The sequence below is a fragment of the Cetorhinus maximus genome, chromosome 25, assembly GCF_964194155.1.
Source record: "Cetorhinus maximus chromosome 25, sCetMax3.hap1.1, whole genome shotgun sequence".
Classification (NCBI taxonomy): domain Eukaryota; kingdom Metazoa; phylum Chordata; class Chondrichthyes; order Lamniformes; family Cetorhinidae; genus Cetorhinus; species Cetorhinus maximus.
Genome location: NC_135903.1, coordinates 38,849,976 through 38,867,688, shown reverse-complemented (window position 1 = coordinate 38,867,688; position 17,713 = coordinate 38,849,976). Strand labels below are relative to the sequence as shown.

General features: G+C 42.8%; 1 protein-coding gene across 6 annotated transcripts in view; it reads right to left on the bottom strand.

Annotated features, from left to right (window-relative positions):
* Positions 1-17,713, bottom strand: part of tlk2 (tousled-like kinase 2) — a 146,240-nt gene that overhangs the window by 70,789 nt on the left and 57,738 nt on the right. For 4 of the 6 annotated variants that reach the window (XM_078529826.1, XM_078529830.1, XM_078529831.1 and 1 more), the window contains 4 exons: positions 16,449-16,492; positions 14,407-14,505; positions 12,772-12,867; positions 1,765-1,857 (listed from right to left, as the gene is read on the bottom strand). In XM_078529826.1, coding sequence (XP_078385952.1) covers positions 1,765-1,857; positions 12,772-12,867; positions 14,407-14,505; positions 16,449-16,492 — 332 coding nt within the window. The remainder of the gene's footprint in view (positions 1-1,764; positions 1,858-12,771; positions 12,868-14,406; positions 14,506-16,448; positions 16,493-17,713) is intronic. The other 2 variants (XM_078529828.1, XM_078529832.1) reach the window with 1 other exon arrangement.

The window sequence follows — 17,713 nt, the reverse complement described above, 5'->3', positions numbered from 1 at the left end:
AACTCACCTGTAGTTCCCTGTTTTCTGTCACCCTCACTTTTTGAATAAAGGAACTACATTTGCTATTTTCCAATCTAATGGAACCTTCTCCGAATCTAGGGAATTTTGGAAAATTAAAATCAATGCATCAACTATCTCACTAGCACTTCTTTCAAAACCTGAAGGTGAAGTCCATCCGGACCTGGGGATTTGTCAGCCCACAGCTCCAATAATTTGCTCAATACCACTTCCCTGGCGATTGTAATTTTCCACTGAGATCCTCTCTTCCTTCCATTTCCTATTTTACAGCTACGTCTGGGATATTACTTGTGTCCTCTACAGTGAAGGCCGAAGCAAAATATCTGTTTAATTCATCCGCCAACTCCTTACTTTCCATTATCAATTCCCCCAACGCACTTTCTATAGGGCCAATGCTCACTTTAACTCTTTTCTTATTTAAATATCAATAGAAACTCTTACTATCCATCTTTATATTACGAGCTAGCTTTCTCTCGTACTCTAATTTTTCCCTCCTTATTAATTTTCGTCATTCTTTGTTGTTCTTTATATTTTTCCAATTTTCTGACCTGCCACCCGTTTTTGCGTAATTATATGCTTTTCTTTAAGTTTGATACTGTCTATAACTTTTGCAGTTAACCACGGATGGTGGGCCCTCCCCTTGGATTTTTTTCTCTCTCATTGGAATGTATATATATTTTGTGCATTCTGAAATATCCCTTTAAATGTCTGCCACTGAATCTCTATTGACCCATCCCTTAACTTCATTTGCCAGTTTACTTTAGCTAGCTCTGCTTTCATGCCCTCATAATTGCCCTTATTTAAGTTTAAAACACTAGTCTTGTTTTCCAGAATCTAGGGAATTTTGGAAGATTACAGCCAATGCATCTACTATCTGTGCTGCCACTTTCAAGACCCAAGGGTTCAGGCCATCAAGTCCAGAGAACCTGTCAGCCTTCAGTCCCATTCGTCTACCTCTTATTTTTTCTCTAATGATAGCAATTGTTTAAAGTTTCTCCCTCCCTCTTCCCCTTTGATTTTCTACTATTATTGGGATGTCTGTTAATGTCTTCTACAGTGAAGACACTTAAAAAATACTTGTTCAAAGTCTCAGCCATTTCCTGGTGTCCCATTAATTCCCCAGTCTAAACCCCTTAAGGGACTATCGTTTACTTTAGCTACTCTTCCTTTTTATATACTTGTAGAAGCTCTTATTTTCTTTTATATTTCTTGCTAGTTTACTCACATATTCTAATCTCTCCTTCTTTATTATTTTTTAAATTACTCTATGCTAATTTCTAAACTTCTCCCAATCTTCTGGCCCACCACGAATCTTTGCAGCATTGTACATCTTTTCTTTTAATTTTATACCATCCTTAACTTCCTTAGTTGGCCACGGATGAGTCATCATCCTTTTGTAGAAGCTCTCTCTCTCTCTCTCAAAAGGAATATATCTCTATTGAGAGATATGAAATATCTCTTTAAATGTCTGTCATTGCATATTTACCATCTGACCGTTTAACCTATTTTCCCAGTTTATTTCAGCCAACTTTGTCTTCATACTTAAGTTTATGATACTAGTTTCAGACCCCAGTTTCTCACCGTCAAACTGAATGTGAAATTCTTTCATGCTATGAGCACTACTTACCAGTCAATTTCCACTCCATTATACACGAGTTACTACTCCAGGGTGTGAAGTGATCTTAAGATGTACCTTTGCGTTTTGCTAAATTCAAAAAGCAGGCTTAGCCAAAAAGAGAGTTTTACCCGTAGTAAATCATCGATTCTTCCCTCCTTTTTCTCTAAGTCTGAATTTTTGCTGCTTTCCAGGGCAGTTAGTTTTTCCAGCGTGAAGTCTGTCTGTAAACATATGAAACAATTTACTTTAGTATGTTTTAATGCAACTTTCGGGGAAATACTGAGTAACGAACAGGTAGAAAATGATTGATTTTCACTCCGTTTTAGTATTTCTTTCATTTGCTATGAATAATTAATGGCTGTGAATTACGCACACAGATCTAGATAGGACGCCAGCTTCTGGGTGAAACTGATCAAGCACTTGCATATTGTTTTAACTATTATATTTTTATTTATTATATAGATATTGTGATGAAACCTATACTTACCTTGCCGAGTTCAGAGATTGGGAACTCTGGTTTCTGATGAACCTCGGGCCTTTCTGGCATACGCTGGCCGGGAACTGGCGGCACATGCGTAGTCCAGGTATTTTACGTTATTCGGGCCGAGGGCCCGCCCTGCATGCCTGCGCAGAAGGGAGAAAGAAAGAAGAATGGCGCAAAAGACCAGGCCAGGTGGCCTGGTACAGAGCGCCATTGTTGAGAGTGTCCCAGGGAGCGAGAGACAGGATGGGAACAGGGAGTGGTCCCAAACAGAAATCGCAGGTAAGGGACAAAGACAAAGGGCAGAAATTGGTCCTGTTAAGTTAAAAAGAAAAGGAGTAGAGAAATAGGCTCCAAATTAAAAAAGGAAGATCTGCAGGGAGCAGACTTCAAGCAAAATGGGCACGAGAGAAGCCCTGAAGATCTGAGAAGGCAGCTGAACGTTGGTGACTCCGTGTTGCAGGCTGTTGGGGCCGTGGTGTTCCGCTTGACCAAGATCTAAAGTTGTGCTTATAAAGGTGACACTTGAGTGTGCTCAGAAATCCTGGAAGGTGAGACTGAAACCTTGTGAAATGGGCCACTGTTGAAGCCATCCTAGTGGGAGCAACTTTTGGAGAGAATTCCAAGGTGAGATCTTCAAAAAGTAGAGATTGGAAACCCTTGTGAGAAAGATGAAGTTTCAGTGAGATTGGTTGGTTCATAGTGTTTGGGTGCTTTGTTGAGAAATCCAAGAAATTGAGTTTGGTCGCATGTGTCATTTATTCTGCAGCGTGGTGTGTTCGAACACAGTTCTCCTGTTAATTCACATGTACTTAATACTTACTCTGAATGTCAGCATATTAGGTAGATATTGTAAATTGTTTTATCCTTCTGAACTTGTATAGTAAGGTTTATTTTTGTTTGTTTCAAACTCATGGAATGTGACTTCATTCACTTAGTAAGTGCCTTGAATCTCTAACTTTGTCTAGTTTAAACAAAATGTTATTGGTTGCAAACCAGAACGCCTCCCCCCACCCCCTCAACAACCTGGAGTCTGGCCAAGGATCATAATATTGTAAAAAAAATACACACACACACACTTTTCAAAACACAAATGTTAAATGCTGCTCTAAAATTTTGCTTTTTTTTGGCTGAAATGAAAACTGTTAATGTTTTCGAACAGGGGATTACATTTGTTTGCAAAGTGAATATTTCTCTCAGTCTGCTGATATCACTACCCCTGCACTCATTACACAGCCTAAAATATAATGCTAAGGCGCTTGCAGCTCTAACAAATATATTTTAGAAATTCATATATTAGTGAAATGTGCCCTAACTTTGCAGATAAACATTAAGGTAGGATATTCAACCACTAGTGCTGCATTATACAAGCTTTGAGAAGGAAGACTTATAAACAATATACATGATTGCGACACATCATAAAGTATAATTCAACGATTAGGCATAGTAATAGATACAAGGGCAAAAATAACAGCCACATGATGTAAACCCCCCTGCTTCCCCCCCATGACCCCCCCTCCCCCGTCCCCACCCCTCAAAAAAAAATTAAAATAAACAATTTTAGCTTCTAAATCGCAGATAAATGTGGGTCTTAAGCATTTATTTAACTACTCTGGATTACTCCCCACAAATACAAAGCTAGCAGAGATCAGACAAAATGAGGAAGTTAGGAGGTACAGCTTTTCAAAAGTGTGGAATGAGATACTCATTTACAATGTAGGGAGTTATGTTAATTTCTTACAAACGGAACTGCATTAGTATCTGGTTGTAAAATAAAGTGTAGAATGCAAAGGAGTATAGAAGCGATGAGCACTCTACAGGCATCAAGATGGGTTCTACATTGTTGAAGATCATGGAATTGTCATCTATGAAGCTCAACTGGTTAGGATTGAAATGTTAGATTGATATATAGTAAAAGGATTGTTATTTGGTGAGATCAAATAAGCCAAAAAAGGTCTTCACAGTCCAAATCTATTGTGTGACACAAGATCCTGGAGTTTTAATCAATATACATTTAATGGGCACATAGCCCATGATGGGTTAGTGGCCTTTTCTTTCACAGAATAGTCCTGATGGTGAATTCTCAACCAAAGGATGCACCATTTTTAGATTCCCTCTGGGAGCAGCAATTGAGGGCCATTTGTACAGATAATGCTCATATCTAAAGATATGGCGGGAAAAGTCTCAACAAAAAGGTGGTTATTACTCTAATCTAATCTTAGCCTATTTAACCAAGAATGAAATCAAAGACTGACCTACAGGCAGCTAGTGTCATTATAATCTGCGTGTCAATGTTCACCTTTATAGTTTTTTTTCAGATTGGTGCCTGAATGTTAAAATCAGAATTGTGGCCAATTTAACTATTGTTAGTTTATCCAAATATACATTTGAAATTGGCTTGGTAATAAACCTAGGCTGGATTATAAATTTAGATCAACAGCTTCCATATCAAACCATAATGCTTGCTATTTATATAAAGTATGTCACACTTACTGACATTGAACTCCATCTGCCACTTCTCATAAGATCTAAGAATTAGGAGTAGGAGTTGGCCATTCAACCCATCAAGCCTGCTCCACAATTCAATAAGATCATGGTTGATTTGATTGTGGCCTTAACTCCACTTCTTGCCTGCCCCTATAACCCTGGATTCCTTTGTTGATCAAAAATCTGTCTAATTCACCCTTGAATATATTTAAGGGCCCAGCCTCCATTGCTCGCTGTGGAGGAGAATTCCAAATATTAATGACCCTCAAAGAGAAATCCCTCTTCTTCTCTATTTTAAGTGGAAGACGCCTTATTTTGAAACTGTGCCCCCTAGATCTAGATTCTCCATGAGGGAGAAACTCATCCACCCAACATCCACCCTGTAAAATCCCATCTGATTTTTATGTTTCAATAAGATCACCTCTGATTCTTCTGAACTTCAATGAGTGTTGCCCAACCTGCTCAGCCCATCCTCATAAGACAATTCCTTCATGCTAGGAATCAGCCAAATAAACCTGCTCTGAACTGTTTCCAATGCAAGTATATCCCCCCTTAAGGAGATCAAAACTGTACACAGTATTTGAGGTGTGGTCTCATCAATGCACTGTACATTTGTAGAAAGACTTCCCTACTTTTATAAACCACCCTCATTGTAATAAAGGCCAACATTCCATTTGCCTTCCGAATTATTTGTACCTGTATGCTATCTTTTTGTGATTCATGTGCAAGGACTTCTGTATCGCAAAATTCTGTCATCTTTCTCTCCATTTAAATAATACGCTGCTCTTCTATTCTTCCTACCAAACTGGACAACCTCACATTTTCCCACATTATACTCGATCTGCCATTTTTTCCCCACTCACTCAACCTATCTTAACCCCTTTGCAAATGCTTTGCGTCCTCCTCACAACTTGCTTTCTTACCTACCTTTGTATCGCCAGCAAATTTGGCTACAATACAGTTGGTCCCTTCATTCAAGTCATTAAAATAGATTGCAAATAGTTGAAGCCCCCAGCACTGAACCCTGTGGCACTCCACTAAAGTTTGCCATCATGAAAATGACCCATTTACCTGTTTCCTGAAAGTTAGCCAATTCTCTATCAATTCTAATATATCAACCTAATACCATGAGCTCTTATCTTGTGCAGTATCTTTAATGCTCTTTTAGTTAAATCAATAAAGAAAAAAAAAAGGGGACAAATCAACAAAAGATCAATGAACAAAAAGGGGCAGCCCCTTAAAGGGAAACTGCAACAAAAAGACAAAATCGTAAGGAAACTTACTAAGGTCAAGCCAAAATGTGATTTTTGAGGTCAATAATGCACCTCAATCCCCGCGGTGCCCACCAGGCACAGAAGGGCTCAATTGTACCAGCTGACACCACGCGCTCCCTCTCCAAGGACACCCGGCCACAAACGTAGCCGTGGAAGTGCAGCAGACAGTAGGGTCGGATAACACCCTCGATCGCCCACTATCTGGACCTGCTAATGGCCACTTTGGCCAGGCCCAGGAGCAGGCTTACACTAAGGTCGTCCTCTCTCCCCACCCCTCTCCACGCTGGGTGCCAGTATCTTTTAAGTGGCACCTTATCAAATGCCTTTTGGAAATCCAATTATATCTACTGGTTCCTCTTTATCCATCATACTGGTTGCACCCTCAAAGAACTCACAAACCATGTTGACAATTGTATTATGATTTTCTAAATGTCCTGCCACTACTTCACTTAATAATGCATTCCAACATTTTCCCAATGACAGACGTTAGGATAACCGGCCTATAGTTTCCTGCTTTGTGACACCCTCCTTACTTGGGCAGAGGTGTTACATTTGCAGTTTTCCAATCCACTGGGACTTTTCCAGAACCTAGGGAATTTTTGAAGATTACAACCCAATGCATCCACTTTCTCTGCAGCCACTTCTTTCAAGATAAAGACAAAAAGCTAAAAGCTACTGCGGATGCTGGAAATCCAAAACAAAAACAGAATTACCTGGAAAAACTCAGCAGGTCTGGCAGCATCGGTGGAGAAGAAATCAGTTAACGTTTCGAGTCTTCATGACCATTCGGCAGAACTGAGTATAGTTAGGAGAAAGATGAAATATAAGCTGGTTTAAGGTGGGGGGGCGGGGGGAGAGAGAAGTTGAGGGTGTGGTGATTGTGGAGATAAGCAAGCAGTGATAGGAGCAGATAATCAAAAGATGTCACAGGCAAAAGGATCAAAGAGGTGTTGAAGGTGGTGATAGTGCCTAAGAAAAGTGCTAATTAAGATTGGAAGACAGGATACTCAAGGTACAGCTCTAGTGGGGGTGGGGTGGAAAGACTAACAAAGTTTTAGTTATAGATTTAAAAATAATGGAAATAGGTGGGAAAAGAAGAATCTATATAAATTATTGAAAAAAAAGGGAGGGGGGAGAAACGGGGTGGGGATGGGGGGAGGGGGAGTTTAAGATCTAAAGTTGTTGAATTCAATATTCAGCCCGGAAGGCTGTAAAGTGCCTAGTCGGAAGATGAGGTGCTGTTCCTCCAGTTTGCGTTGGGCTTCACTGGAACAATGCAGCAAGCCAAGGACAGACATGTGGGCAAGAGAGCAGGGTGGGGTGTTAAAATGGCAAGCGACAGGGAGGTTTGGGTCTTTCTTGCGGACAGACCGCAGGTGTTCTGCAAAGCGGTCGCCCAGTTTGCGTTTGGTCTCTCCAATGTAGAGGAGACCGCATTGGGAGCAACGAATGCAGTAGACTAAGTTAGAGGAAATGCAAGTGAAATGCTGCTTCACTTGAAAGGAGTGTTTGGGCCCTTGGACGGTGAGGAGAGAGGAAGTGAAGGGGCAGGTGTTGCATCTTCTGCGTGGACATGGGGAGGTGCCATAGGTGGGGGTTGAGGAGTAGGGGGTGATGGGGGAGTGGACCAGGATGTCCCGGAGGGAACGATCCCTACGGAATGCCGTCAGGGGGGGTGAAGGGAAGATGTGTTTGGTGGTGGCATCATGCTGGAGTTGGCGGAAATGGCGGAGGATGATCCTTTGAATGCGGAGGCTGGTGGGGTGATAAGTGAGGACAAGGGGGACCCTATCATGTTTCTGGGTAGGAGGAGAAGGCGCGAGGGAGGATGCGCGGGATATGGGCCGGACACGGTTGAGGGCCCTGTCAACGACCGTGGGTGGAAAACCTCGGTTAAGGAAGAAGGAGGACATGTCAGAGGAGCTGTTTTTGAAGGTAGCGTCATCAGAACAGATGCGACGGAGGCAAAGGAACTGAGAGAATGGGATGGAGTCTTTACAGGAAGCGGGGTGTGAGGAGCTGTAGTCGAGTTGGTAGGCTTGTAATGGATATTGGTGGACAGTCTATCATCAGAAATTGAGACAGAGAGGTCAAGGAAGGGAAGAGAAGTGTCAGAGATGGACCATGTGAAAATGATGGAGGGGTGGAGATTGGAAGCAAAATTAATAAATTTTTCCAGGTCCCGACGAGAGCATGAAGCAGCACAGAAGTAATCATCGATGTACCGGAGAAAGAGTTGTGGGAGGGGGCCGGAGTAGGACTGGAACAAGGAATGTTCCACATACCCCATAAAGAGACAAGCATAGCTGGGGCCCATGCGGGTACCCATAGCCACACCTTTTATTTGGAGGAAGTGAGAGGAGTTAAAGGAGAAATTGTTCAGTGTGAGAACAAGTTCAGCCAGACGGAGGAGAGTAGTGGTGGATGGGGATTGTTGGGGCCTCTGTTCAAGGAAGAAGCTAAGGGCCCTCAGACCATCCTGGTGGGGGATGGAGGTGTAGAGGGATTGGACGTCCATGGTGAAGAGGAAGCGGTTGGGGCCAGGGAACTGGAAATTGTTGAAGTGACGTAAGGTGTCAGAAGAATCACGGATGTAGGTGGGAAGGGACTGGACAAGGGGAGAGAGAAGGGAGTCAAGATAACGAGAAATGAGTTCCGTGGGGCAGGAACAGGCTGACACGATCGGTCTGCCAGGACAGTTCTGTTTGTGGATTTTGGGTAGGAGGTAGAAGCGGGCCGTCCGAGGTTGGGCGACTATCAAGTTGGAAGCTGTGGGAGGAAGATCTCCAGAGGAGATGAGGTCAGTGACAGTCCTGGAAACAATGGCTTGATGTTCTGTGGTGGGGTCATGGTCCAGGGAGAGGTAGGAGGAAGTGTCTGCGAGTTGACGCTCAGCCTCCGCGAGGTAGAGGTCAATGCGCCAGACAACAACAGTACCACCCTTGTCAGCGGGTTTGATGGCAATGTTGGGGTTGGACCTGAGAGAATGGAGTGCAGTGAGTTCAGAGAGAGACAGATTAGAATGGCTTCTTTCAAGATGTCCATTTCACCATCTTATCAACATCCCCATGCAGTTTTCTTTGGTCCTGAACAGTTTATATGGTCCACTCTTGTACTGCAAATGTAGATATCACTTCCTCTAATGCCGTACCTAAATTATTAATGTACAGAGTGAGCAGAAACAGAAACAGAAACCTGTAGGACATCACTACCCACTTCCAATTGCTCTGGGAAACTACCCTCAACTACTATTCTTTTTTAGAGAAACAAGAGTGTTTAACCCAACTTGCCGTCATCACCTAGCCCCGTCATTTTTGTTACAAACCCCGTGGGAGAACCGTAAACCAAAATAACCAAATTTATTAAGTCCCAAATGAAGAAACTACCAACAAGATTTCGCTTTTTGTAACTTGTACTTTAACAAGAATCAGAACCAACACAAATTACACATGAATTGACAGGAAAATTATATTTCAAATAAAAAGGTAAATGTCACTTTAAATAGTCGGTACAACAAGCACTGCATCACTCCCCACACAAATGTGGCACTGTGTAGCTACAGAGTTCCACAGTATGCTGTTCTTTATTCACATGGGCAAGGAGACCTCCTGCTGATTAGCACGTACTGCAACCCCCTTCAGCTGATGAATCAGTACTTCTCCATGTTGAACACCACCTGGAGGAAGCACTGAGGGTGCAAGGGTGCAGAATGTACTCTGGCTGGGGGACTTCAATGTCCATCACCAAGAGTGGCTCGTTAGCGCCACCACAGACCGAGCTGGCAGAGTCCTAAAGGACAGAGCTGGGCTGGGCCTGCAGCAGGTGGTGAGGGAACCAACAAAAGGGAAAAACATACTCGACCTTGTCCTTATCAAGATGTTTGCGGTTGTTGGAAATCAATCTCAGTTCCAGGACATCACTGCAGGAGATCCTTAGAGAAGCGTTCTAGGCCCAACCATCTTCAGCTGCTTCATCAAAAACCTTCCTTCCATCATAAGGTCAGGAGTAGGGATGTTCGCTGATGATTGCACAATGTTCAGCAGCATTCATGACTCCTCAGATACTGAAGCAGTCCATGTCCAAATGCAGCAGGACCTGGACAACATCCAGGCTTGGGCTGACAAGTGGCAAGTGGCATTTGTGCCACAAAGGTGCCAGGCAATGACCAACTCTAACAAGAGAGAATCTAACCATCGCCCCATGACATTCAATGGCATTACCATCACTGAATCGGGGGTGGTTTCTCCTCCCCCCACACCCCCTACAATTCCCATTGAGTCCAGTTTTCCTAGGGCTCCTTGATGCCACACTCGGTCAAATGCTGCCTTGATGTCAAGGGCAGTCACCCTCACCTCACCTCTCAAGTTCAGCTTTTTTGTCCATATTTGGACCAAGGCTGTAATGAGGTCAGGAACTGAGTGGATCTGGCAGAACCCAAACTGAACGTCAGTGAGCAGGTTATTTCAAAGTAAGTGCCACTTGTAGCATTGTCAACAACCTCTTTCATTACTTTGCTGATAATTGAGAGAAAAGACAGATGGGGTAGTAATTGGCCGGGTTGGACACACCTTAGTAATTTTCCACATTGTTGGGTAGATGCCAGAATTGTAGCTGTACTGGAACAGTTTGCTAGGGGGCATAGCTAGTTCTGGAGCACAAGTCTTCAGTGCTATTGCTGAAATATTGTCAGGGCACATAGCCTTTGGAATATCCAGTGCCTTCAGTTGCTTCTTGATATCACGTGGAGTGAATAGAATTGGCTGAAGACTGGCATCTGTGATGCTGGGACTGCAGGAGGAGGCCGAGATGGATCATCCACTTGGCAACTCTGGCTGAAGATGGCTGCAAATGCTTCAGTCTTCTCTTCGGCACTGATGTACTGGGCTCCCCTACCATTAAGAATGGGGATATTTGTGGAGCCTCCTCCTCCAGTGAGTTGCTTAATTGTCCATCACCATTCAAAACTGGATGTGACAGGACTGCAGATCTTAGATCTGATCTGTTGGCTGTGGGATTGCTTAGCTGTCTATTACATGCTGCTTACACTATTTTTCATATGGACTCGAAACGGTGACTGTGTTCCTCGCCGCAGATGCTGTCAGAGCTGCTGAGTTTTTCCAGCTATTTTTGTTTTTGTTTCAGATTTCCAGCATCCGCAGTGTTTTACTTTTATTTATTATACTGCCACATCTGTTGGGTCTGTCCTGCCGGTGGGACAGGACATACCCAGGGACGGTGATGGTGGTGTCTGAGACATTGTCTGTAAGGTACAATTCCGTGAGTATGATTAAGTCAGGCTGTTGCTTGATATGGTTGTGGGACAGTTCTCCCATCGCCGTTTTGGCATAAGCCCCCAGGTGTTAGTAAAGGGGACTTTGCAAGGTCGATATGGCTGGGTGTACCATTGATTTTTCCGTTGCCTATGTCAATGCAGGGTGGTCTGTCCAGTTTCATTCCTTTTTTCAGACTCTGTAGCGGTTTGATAAAACTGAGTGGCTTGCTAGGCCATTTCAGGGGGCACTGAAGAGTCAATCATAATTCTGTGGGTCTGGTGTCACATGTAGGCCAGACTAGTAGGTAGGAATGCAGATTTCCTTCTCTAAAGGACATTAGTGAACCAGATGGGTTTTTACAACAATCAACAATGGTTTCATGGTCAATGGTTTCACGGTATAACTGAGACCAACTTGAATTCCAGATTTATTAATTGAATTTAAATTCCACCAGCTGCCGTGGTGGGATTTGAACCTATGTCCCCAGAGCATCAGCCTGGACCTCTGGATTACTAGTCCAGTGACATTGGCACTACTGCCAAACAGAAAAACAGGCCACATCTTGAGTGATTTGCTGCTTCTTCTCACGAGAATTGTGTTTCTCTGTCTGTCTTTCTCTTTGTTTCTGCATCTGTGCACTGATCGCTTTCATCCTCCAGCTCCTCCGTGTGTAGCTCTTCTTTGCATCTGCAGCTTTCCTTTATGATTGCCAGCCACAAGGTTTCTTTCTTCCTTCCTTCTTGTTGGTACTGCTTCCAGGTCAAGGGTTGCCAGTCACATGGACCAGAATTTATTATCCAGGAAAATCACAACTGTTCCCTTTACAATTGATGCAAACTTTTAAAACAATGCAGATTCCACTAACCTTACAAAAAAACTACAAATTTTCCTTACTGTACTGCTTCCAGGTCAAAATTCATCACATTTCTCCAATTGTTCCTGTATGGTAACCTTCCTGAGGCTTTTTGAAGTCTATCCACTGTATTTCTCCCATCTACGATATCAGTCACCTTCTCATAGAACTCTATCATGATTGTCAAATGTGATCTCCCTTTCTGAACTCCATTGGCCACTTCTAATTATTTTCTCTTCTACCTTGGGTATAAACTCACTGGCCTGCAAATACCCAGTTAGCTCTGTCTCCAGTTTTGACAACGATTATTAAATTGGTCGCTCTCCAGTCCTCCATATCCATATTCAATAGAATTCAAATATATTTTCTAGGGCCTCCCTAATTCCCCTCATGTTCCTCTGACAACTTCAGTCAGGTCCCGGCAATTAGTCCTCCTTCAGCGTCTCTAATATTTACCTTTGGTTTAATATAGCTCTCATCTCACTCTTGACCAAAATTAGGATTAACATCTTTCCCAGTCATCTGTGCCTTTGGGTATACTGGAAAAGTATCCAAGCTGAATCCCTCTTGGGTCCCACTGCATATTTAATAATTCCCTTTTCCTACAATTGATGTCAAGCTCAGGGAATTAGGGATGGGCAACAAATGCTGGCCTTACCAGCGACACCCACATCCCATGAAGGAATAAAAAAGAATGAAAAATTCTACGGAGCTGAAGTTAAACCAGAAAATGAGTCCAGTATTTGTGTGTTCCAAGGATTACATACCTGTGATTGTTTGTGTTGTACATTAATGATCTTTTGTGAACTACAGGAATGCTCTGTGTTGGCCGATCCCACTGACGAAGGACTGCCGTGCTGAACCTCAGATTTAAAACAGAAGGAACATGTAAAACTTCAAATCTTAAACTGTTCCAACTGGGTTTTATCACCACTCTGGGCTCTCCTCTCCAGAGGACCTGTGGCACTGCTTATATAGTAAAACGTAAAGGGAGAAACAGCTTGTGAATCCCCCAATCCAGGTCACACCATGCTCAGGCTGTGCTGCATTGCATAATCCTGAGCCTTACCAATTCCTCACACCTGGTTAATACCAGGAGCTAAGGTTTCTATAAGAAGGTTTTAAGTGCAGAGGATAGAGTCCCTGTCTCTGAGCCAGAAGTTCCGATTCAAGTTCCACTCCAGGACTTGATGGCCAAGGAAGGTGCGTTCATAACGTGGCAAAACAGGTTGAGTATCATCTTGTAAATCCTTCCAACATATGCCAATAGCAGGTGGTAAGAGCAGCAGGGATTCCTGGTCAGCCATGTAATGGAAAGAAATTGGAGCCTCTACCATCACTATCCATAGTTCCAGGCGACAACATCCATGTAAGACTGTATATTGCCACAGCAACTCGGACTCCTTGGGAACCGGTTGGCTTAGTTGGTTGGACGGCCGATGTGGATCAGACAGGTGCCAACAGCACAGGTTTCGATCCTTGTTCCGGCTGGAATGGATTCAGGACTTGCTTCCTTGCCCTATCCATGGCGGAGATTGTGGCACTGTGAGTCGGACCTGCCTTTGGGCACAGAAATCAAGCAGATGCTGATTTCTGACTAGGTCCACAACCTTAATCCTCTACTCTTATTGTTTGTCATGTATTTCCCTTTGCATGCTGACCACAGTGATTATTTTGAGAGTTTCTCCCTCCATTTCACCTCCACAAAAGAACCTCGCTCTCCCTTTACAGCGTCTCCCCACTTTTCCGCAGTGTCTTTCTCCTCCCACATGTTTCCGTCTCCCCTCAACTGGTTCTCCTCCTTTCTTCATACACCAAATGCAAATTGTTTGTATTTTCCTCTCTCTTCGCTTCCCCTCATGTTGAACAAGGCATCTAGACACTGACTTCATTTTTTGCTCCCGCTCGCATGCCAAATCATGGCTGGACAACAATAGATCCAAACAAAAAGAAACACTCAACTCTATCTAGAAAATTAATACTCCCAAACTGACAGAATAAAGTAAAAGCCTATAAGCCATTTATCTGTCCTTGCTCCCCCTGCATCCAACAGGGGCCTCCCTCAGATGGGCCATCACTTCAGCTCCAGCCAGATTACTATCCTGTTCTACTGCCCATTTCTCTTCCTTTAACTAGTATAAATTACAAGCACTAAAACAGGCAGAGGGATTTGGAGGCCTAGTATTAATCAATATATTCATATCCCTACCTCCTTCTTGAAACTGGGATCTTGCTGAGCTGTGTGGTTCAGTATCAAAGATCACACCAAGGTGATCATGAAAAGCTCTAACCAGGGTGGAGTTGCCCTAGGGATTCAGTGTTGAAATGTTGTTTTAAATTATAATGGTGCTCAACGCATGTACTAATTTACAGACATTTCCCAGTTAGTACCTAATACTCACAGAAGGTGATGAATATGATAAGGAATGTTGTGGGGATGAACGAGCTACAGGTGGTACACTCCGCCCTGGACTTGTGCCTGTGACACTGCCGCCAGCAAACTGAAACACAAATATAATTTAGTTAGGATACAGTAAAGGGCACGGACACAGACTGGATCATATTCATCGATGCACTTGCCATTGTTTTCCACCTGGATGGGATGAAAAAAATTATATGTAGCTGCGCATTTCCTCCTAGCTGGGAAAGCTGAAATAAAATCAGAAAAAACAAAGCACAAAAACTTCCTTGCCTTCCCCACTTCAACTTAAACAATCTGTTGAACCAGATTCAACTCTGAGCTCAGCTTATTTTACCTTATTTAAAAAGGAATCTGAAGCAAACTATACTAAAAAGCCAGGTTTAAAAAGCTCCAGGTGTTAAAGAACAGTCACTGCATCTATGCTGAGGGTATAAGGCACAACTCAAGGGAATAGCTGAAACTGGCCATTTACTACTGGATGTACAAAATGTGATCACTTATTTAAAAATTCATTATTCGGGGTGTGTAGTCACTGATAAAGGTCCATCCCTACTTGGCTTTCAGGTGGTAAAGATGAGGCTTCCTCTTGAATATCTTGCAGTCCATGTGGTGAAGATACTCCCACAATGTATTAGGTAGGGAGTTCCAGGATTTTGACCTAGCGACAGTGTGTTTCATGTCCCTGCTGCCCTTGTCCTTCTAATGTGATAGGAGTTTGCAGGTTTAGGGGGTGCTAACCAAGAAGTCTTGGCAATTTGCTTCACTGCAGATAATATGTATGGCACCCACAGTACACAGTGGTGGAGGGATAGATGTTTAGGCTTCACTATGTTTCAAATGTGTTGACAAAGCTAGTTTTAAATAGTTCCCTCACCGGACAGTTGCTACCAACCCAGGCACAAAAAGCATTTCACCACACCACTAAGTTGTGCTCTCTCTTCTCTGCAGACATGATGTGTTGACGATGCATATTCGCTTTTGGTTAAACAAAATATCTTGCTTTCGAGGGGAATAGGTTGTTCCAGGCAGAGGCTGCAGTTGGTTTTTTACTTTACTTTTGGAAAACTGTACAAGTTTTTGTAAATCAGAAGTCACATTTGGGGTGCCCTGATGAGCTCACATCTGATTGCCACCCGAATATTTGATGTTAGAAAACTGAGACAAAGGCGATGATAGACAAAAAGCACTTCGGAGTTTTGAAGAGTCATATTGGACTCGAAACGTTAACTGCGTTTGTCTCTCTGCAGATGCTGCCAAGCCTGCTGAGATTTTCCAGCACTTTGTGTTAAGTTCAGATTTCTAGCATCTGCAGTATTTTACTTTTATTTCAGTGATCACAGACAGAATCAGTTCACTCCTTTAACTTCTACTTTCTGAAATCCCAGTAAAAAGTAAATCTTCAGGACATCATTTTTTGAACATAACCCAAACTAAAATGGGACAGACAGGGAAAAAAAAACAAGGCGAGTGTGTCAGGGAAGTAAAATTTTCATTTATTTAAAAGGGTATAGAATATATGTGCTGAAGTGGATTAGATTAACAAAGTAGTGGTTAAAATTAGGACAACTAAGGTTTGGATATTTTGGTTGCTAGGGGCAATTGCAGTCAGAAGCAACTATATAACTAACACATGCAGCATCTTTATTACTAGATTAGGGCTTGGCTCACTGTGAGGTGATGACTAGTCTAGAGAAACTAATTTACTTACACCTGGCAATAGTGTAAGGGTTAAAAAATCCACTGTAGAGTGTTGAGGAGGAAAACTGGTCTTTATTTAACTTTTTATATCAATATAAATTTTCATATGGCCTCATTCTCAGCATTTGTGTTAAAATAGGCTATTCCCCTAAGGCAGCCAGTCTTACCTCTCATCAACACATTCAACAGCTTAAATCAGTGACAGACAATAAATGTGCCTTTTCCTCATCACAGTTCCCAGGCTGTTAATGACAAGGACATTTACACAATTGATAACTTTGTTCAATTTATTGACATAAGGCTGTTAAAAACCCTGCAACTTACCTCAAAGTAATCACTAATTTTATGTCCCCTTGGGGTGCCTTTTCCTACAAGGGAACAATGAAGAATTAGCAACCAGACAAAAAGTATTTCCTCTAGTTCAAAGGTGAAGATCACCTTTCTCTTTCCCACCCCTCCCAGTAAAACAGGAAAATCTAACCTGCACAAAATGGGTTACAACTGGCTCATTACAACAGCTCATTACAACCGCTCCAGTTTAATAGCCCAATATTTCAGGGGAAGGCCGAAAACAGCTGAAGATCATGGCAAGGCAGGGACTCATAACTGCTGCCAAACGTAGCTGGCAATCAGGGCTAGGGAAGCTGAAGGCTTCCTTGAGGAGCTGGTGGGAGCTTCTCTTGAACTACAAGGAGGGCTAGAAAGGATACTTGTGGTACTGGCAGTTCCCCATTCCTTTTCACTGCCAGGACTCCTGACCCTTGGGAATCACGTTTAGCAATCAATTTTAAATTGCATCGTGGGAGTCTGATTTAAATTTGTTAACTAAGAGTTCTGCCTTTCCATGTCCTGACATTTGGCATTGTAAAAAAAAAGCAGTGGGCACATGCATGGCATGTAGGAGAAGAGTTCCTATATTTAACTTAGATACTCACCCACCCCTCCTAAACTGCTGTGGAGTGGGGGGCATGGTGGGTAACAGTGAGGCTACTATGTAGGAAAAAGAGTTAGAACAAAAAAAAGTTAGAAAGTTGCATCTACTGAAATGGACCTGATCTTAGTTAATGAAGAGGGTACACATCAATCACAGATCATTTACATCATGCACAGCTTTTGACAGACAATTTTCTGTAAAGACACTGCAAGTGTCAACAGTCTCTAACAATCTCTTCTGCAGCATAGAAATACAAAACCATGCATAGCTCCCAGTTCAGTTCTGAATCGGTGTTGATGTGGCTGGGTTTTCAGTAGGAGCAAGGGGGCACAGGAAAACAAAGAATCCCCACAGCTGAGGTTTCTGCTCTTCATTCTATCCGTGTTGGAAGTGCACTTATGAAGACCATTGGTGAGGACAGTATTGGGGTGCTTGTATGATGCCCCCCATATATAATATATATGTATATGAAGAATGGGCAATTAAGCCAACACAGCGAGTCACCAAATGCCCATGAAACTGTACCCTAGCACAAATCACCATCTTCAAGAAAGAAAGTTTATGTCCTCTCTTTAAATCAGATCCGCCTGAAAGAATGGCAGAAACAGATTCAACAGAGTCAAAAGAGAAATGTAGAAATACTTGAAGTGAAGAA